The sequence below is a fragment of the Grammomys surdaster genome, unplaced genomic scaffold (assembly GCF_004785775.1).
Source record: "Grammomys surdaster isolate TR1022 unplaced genomic scaffold, NIH_TR_1.0 160062, whole genome shotgun sequence".
Taxonomy (NCBI): domain Eukaryota; kingdom Metazoa; phylum Chordata; class Mammalia; order Rodentia; family Muridae; genus Grammomys; species Grammomys surdaster.
Genome location: NW_021623112.1, coordinates 1 through 2,897, shown reverse-complemented (window position 1 = coordinate 2,897; position 2,897 = coordinate 1). Strand labels below are relative to the sequence as shown.

The 2,897-nt window shown below is 40.5% G+C and overlaps 1 protein-coding gene across 1 annotated transcript; it reads right to left on the bottom strand.

Annotated features, from left to right (window-relative positions):
• Positions 1 to 3: 3 nt before the first annotated feature.
• On the bottom strand, positions 4 to 2,893 carry LOC114615832 (interferon-induced very large GTPase 1-like; the record flags this gene model as incomplete). Its single annotated transcript, XM_028761441.1, is given in 2 exon segments — positions 4 to 1,578; positions 1,580 to 2,893. Coding segments are annotated over 2 exon segments (2,889 nt in total), but the record flags the coding sequence as incomplete, so codon positions are not given.
• Between the last annotated feature and the right edge of the window lie 4 nt (positions 2,894 to 2,897).

The following is a 2,897-nucleotide window of genomic DNA, read 5'->3' as shown; positions in this document are numbered from 1 at the left end:
TTGTTCTTGCTGTAATTTCACCAAATGCCCTATGGTTAAGTTGTGCAGAAACAAACTCAGCCAGTGCAAGAAGTAGTGTTTGAATGAAGCACCTTCATATTCTTGAAGAATATCCAGGAAAGAATGCATTACATCATTGAGATGAAAGACTTTTTCTAATTGTTGGTATCGTATTTTTTGTTTCTGTATGTGAATCTCACTTTTATGTTGTTCAATACTTCGATTTCCTTTTTCTGTCAGATGATATAGTTCTTTGTCTTTTTTACACCAAATATGCCAGAGTTTTCCCTGAAGGGGAAGCAAATTTTCCTTTATCTTTGATAATTTCCATTCTGATAATAGAGCCATTATAATCTCAGCCTTTTCTTTGGCTTCCTTGCAGTCTCTCTGGTCTTCATCAATAAGGAATCCTTGTTTTCTAGTCAGCTGTGAACAGTCTGCTATGCTGAGAGAAGTTTCAGAGAACTCTAGTAAATGTTTGATGGTATTTGTGAGCTCCTCTGTTAATTCTGCCTCATTTCTATTCTTGATGCCAATTTTCATTCTTTTACCAGAATTATTTGCTACGGCATTTTCTTTGTCATCAATCAAGCAGATCAAAGGTGTTGATGACTGACAGAGGTGTCTGATAAGCTTCTGATTTTCTTTATTGTTATCAGAAGCTGACATGAGGATCACAATAAGAGAAGAGATATCTTGCAGGAAGCTGAGTTGTTGTCTATGTTCCTTGGCATCTCCATGAAGATTGGTGAAGGTCAGACACTTGTCAAATAAGTCATCATCGAGGCCTCCAGGACAGAACCAGCAGATTTCTACCACTCCCTCCATCAAGAGGCAGTGTTTGTTGCTTCCTCTGCAGTGTCTGTGAAAAAACACATCATGCTTACATTTACTGAGAAGAGAGTTCATGATCTGAGATTTGGAAGCAGAGAGGCCATTTCCAACTCTAATGAAGGATACAATGGGGGTAGGGACACAGCATATCTGCTGATCCTTGTGACTGTAGCTTTTGTCCTGCGCTGACTCACTTGATTCTTGCCAACTTCTCCTAATTTGTCTGAGAGACCAGAGAAAGAATTAGATTTGAGAAGAATTAGGATTTGGCACCACAAGGGGGAGGGCATATTGACAAATAGAAAGTTTCGACAAAATATATTGCCTGGCAAGATCATCTGCACAGTGTAAAATAGCCATCTGGATATCCATTGGGTGAATGTGGGGCTGTGACGTTTTGGCTAATGACTTCATGATGTCATCACTGTCTTCAACGGACTCTTCATATGGATCTAAAGCCTCATTTTTCTGACAGAAGGAACTTTTAAAGACATGGTCTTCTTCATCTTTGCAGGTCAGCTTTCTCAACCTGCAATCCAACATCAGTAGTTTTTGTAGGAAATAGTTAGGAAGTTCCTGTTCAGATCTTGGCTGGTATTTGTGTACCGATGTCTTGTAGATCAGATGGAAGTCAGCTCTGCTCATCCTTTTTGGGTAGAAATGTTCTAGGGCTAGACGCTGGAGTAATTCCAGGAAAGATCCCACTTGTATCATTTCCTTTGCATTAGTTTCATGATTTTTTTTTGTTATAAGTCTGTTTCTTTTTAGGGTAGAGCCATTGCAACTGTTTTTTCATCTGCAAAGAAGCAGTGGTGGCTTTATAGTCCCCGTCATTGAGTCTATACTCCTGGGCACTAATGAATTGAGTTATAAAAGTAGCAGCTTTTTTCAGAATGTTGACTGTGCTTAGTAGAAAATTCTGCAATTGCCAATATGTGAGAAACATGTAAATCCAAATGGCATAATTTTTAATTTTTTGATGCAGTATTTGCATGGAATCTATCAGTATCTTAAGTTTCCCCTCATAATCAGAAACCTCTAGGGATTTCATATTCTTTTGAAAAAGTCTAGTTTCTTGCCCAGTACTATACACATATTCCTCATCCTGTATCTGAGCAGAAAGGCCAGTCAGTGCAGTGTAGTTGTCTTTCAAACATTTAGCCACTTGAAGAGGATCCTTAAAATAACTTCTGTGGATATTGAGGATGATGTTCCAAATGGGCACCAAGTGAAGTCCCTTGTCGATGACAGACCAGGTTTTGTTGCTTGTGAGAAGGCCAGCTGTCCACTGGACAATTCCATTTGCTTCTGCTGGTCCACCTGTCTGGGCCACAGAGACTTGAACATTGATTTGGAGCTGTTGATTACTTGCATTCTGGCAGGATCTCACTGAATATGAATCTGATGTTTTCGTCTTGGCTCCAACTTCAACTCCAAAACCATTGTAGCTCCCCTTCATGTAACTGTCTAAAGCCTCTGCTGCCTGTTGCTTCACATGATCGAGCTGGTCACTTTTGAAACCCTCTGAAATGGCCTTCGAGCAGTAGATTCCCCCAAGGTGCAAAGGGCCTTGATTAGCATGAGAACCAAATCTGTTGAAGAATTTCTCAGTCTTGTTTCTCAGTGAGAGGAATTTGTCTGCTCCTTCAGTGTGTTCCAGTTGCTCTTCAATGATTTTCAACTCCTTGAGAGCAGCTGTGGAGAGCTGAAGCTGATCAGTTCGAAAGTGGAAGGAGGCCAGAGGCACATAGCTATACTTTGCTGAACAGAAATAAGAATGTTCTGAGTTTGACTGGTGGGTGTCCTTCCATTCTGAGTGTTTGCTTTGCTTGATACCAAATTCTGAACTAAATCCCCAGAGTCCACCCTTGCTTGATACCATTGCTCCAAATCCCAGCTTCTGGACAGCTTCAGTAAACATGGATTCTTCCTGAGAAGATGTGAATTCTTTTGCTTCTATCCTTTTACCTTGTTCAGATCCAAAGAGGAAGAATTCCTTGGGGACCCTAAGAAGAGCTTCTCTCCTTGCCACTAGGTCTTTTTGGTGGCAGGTCTTATAAATT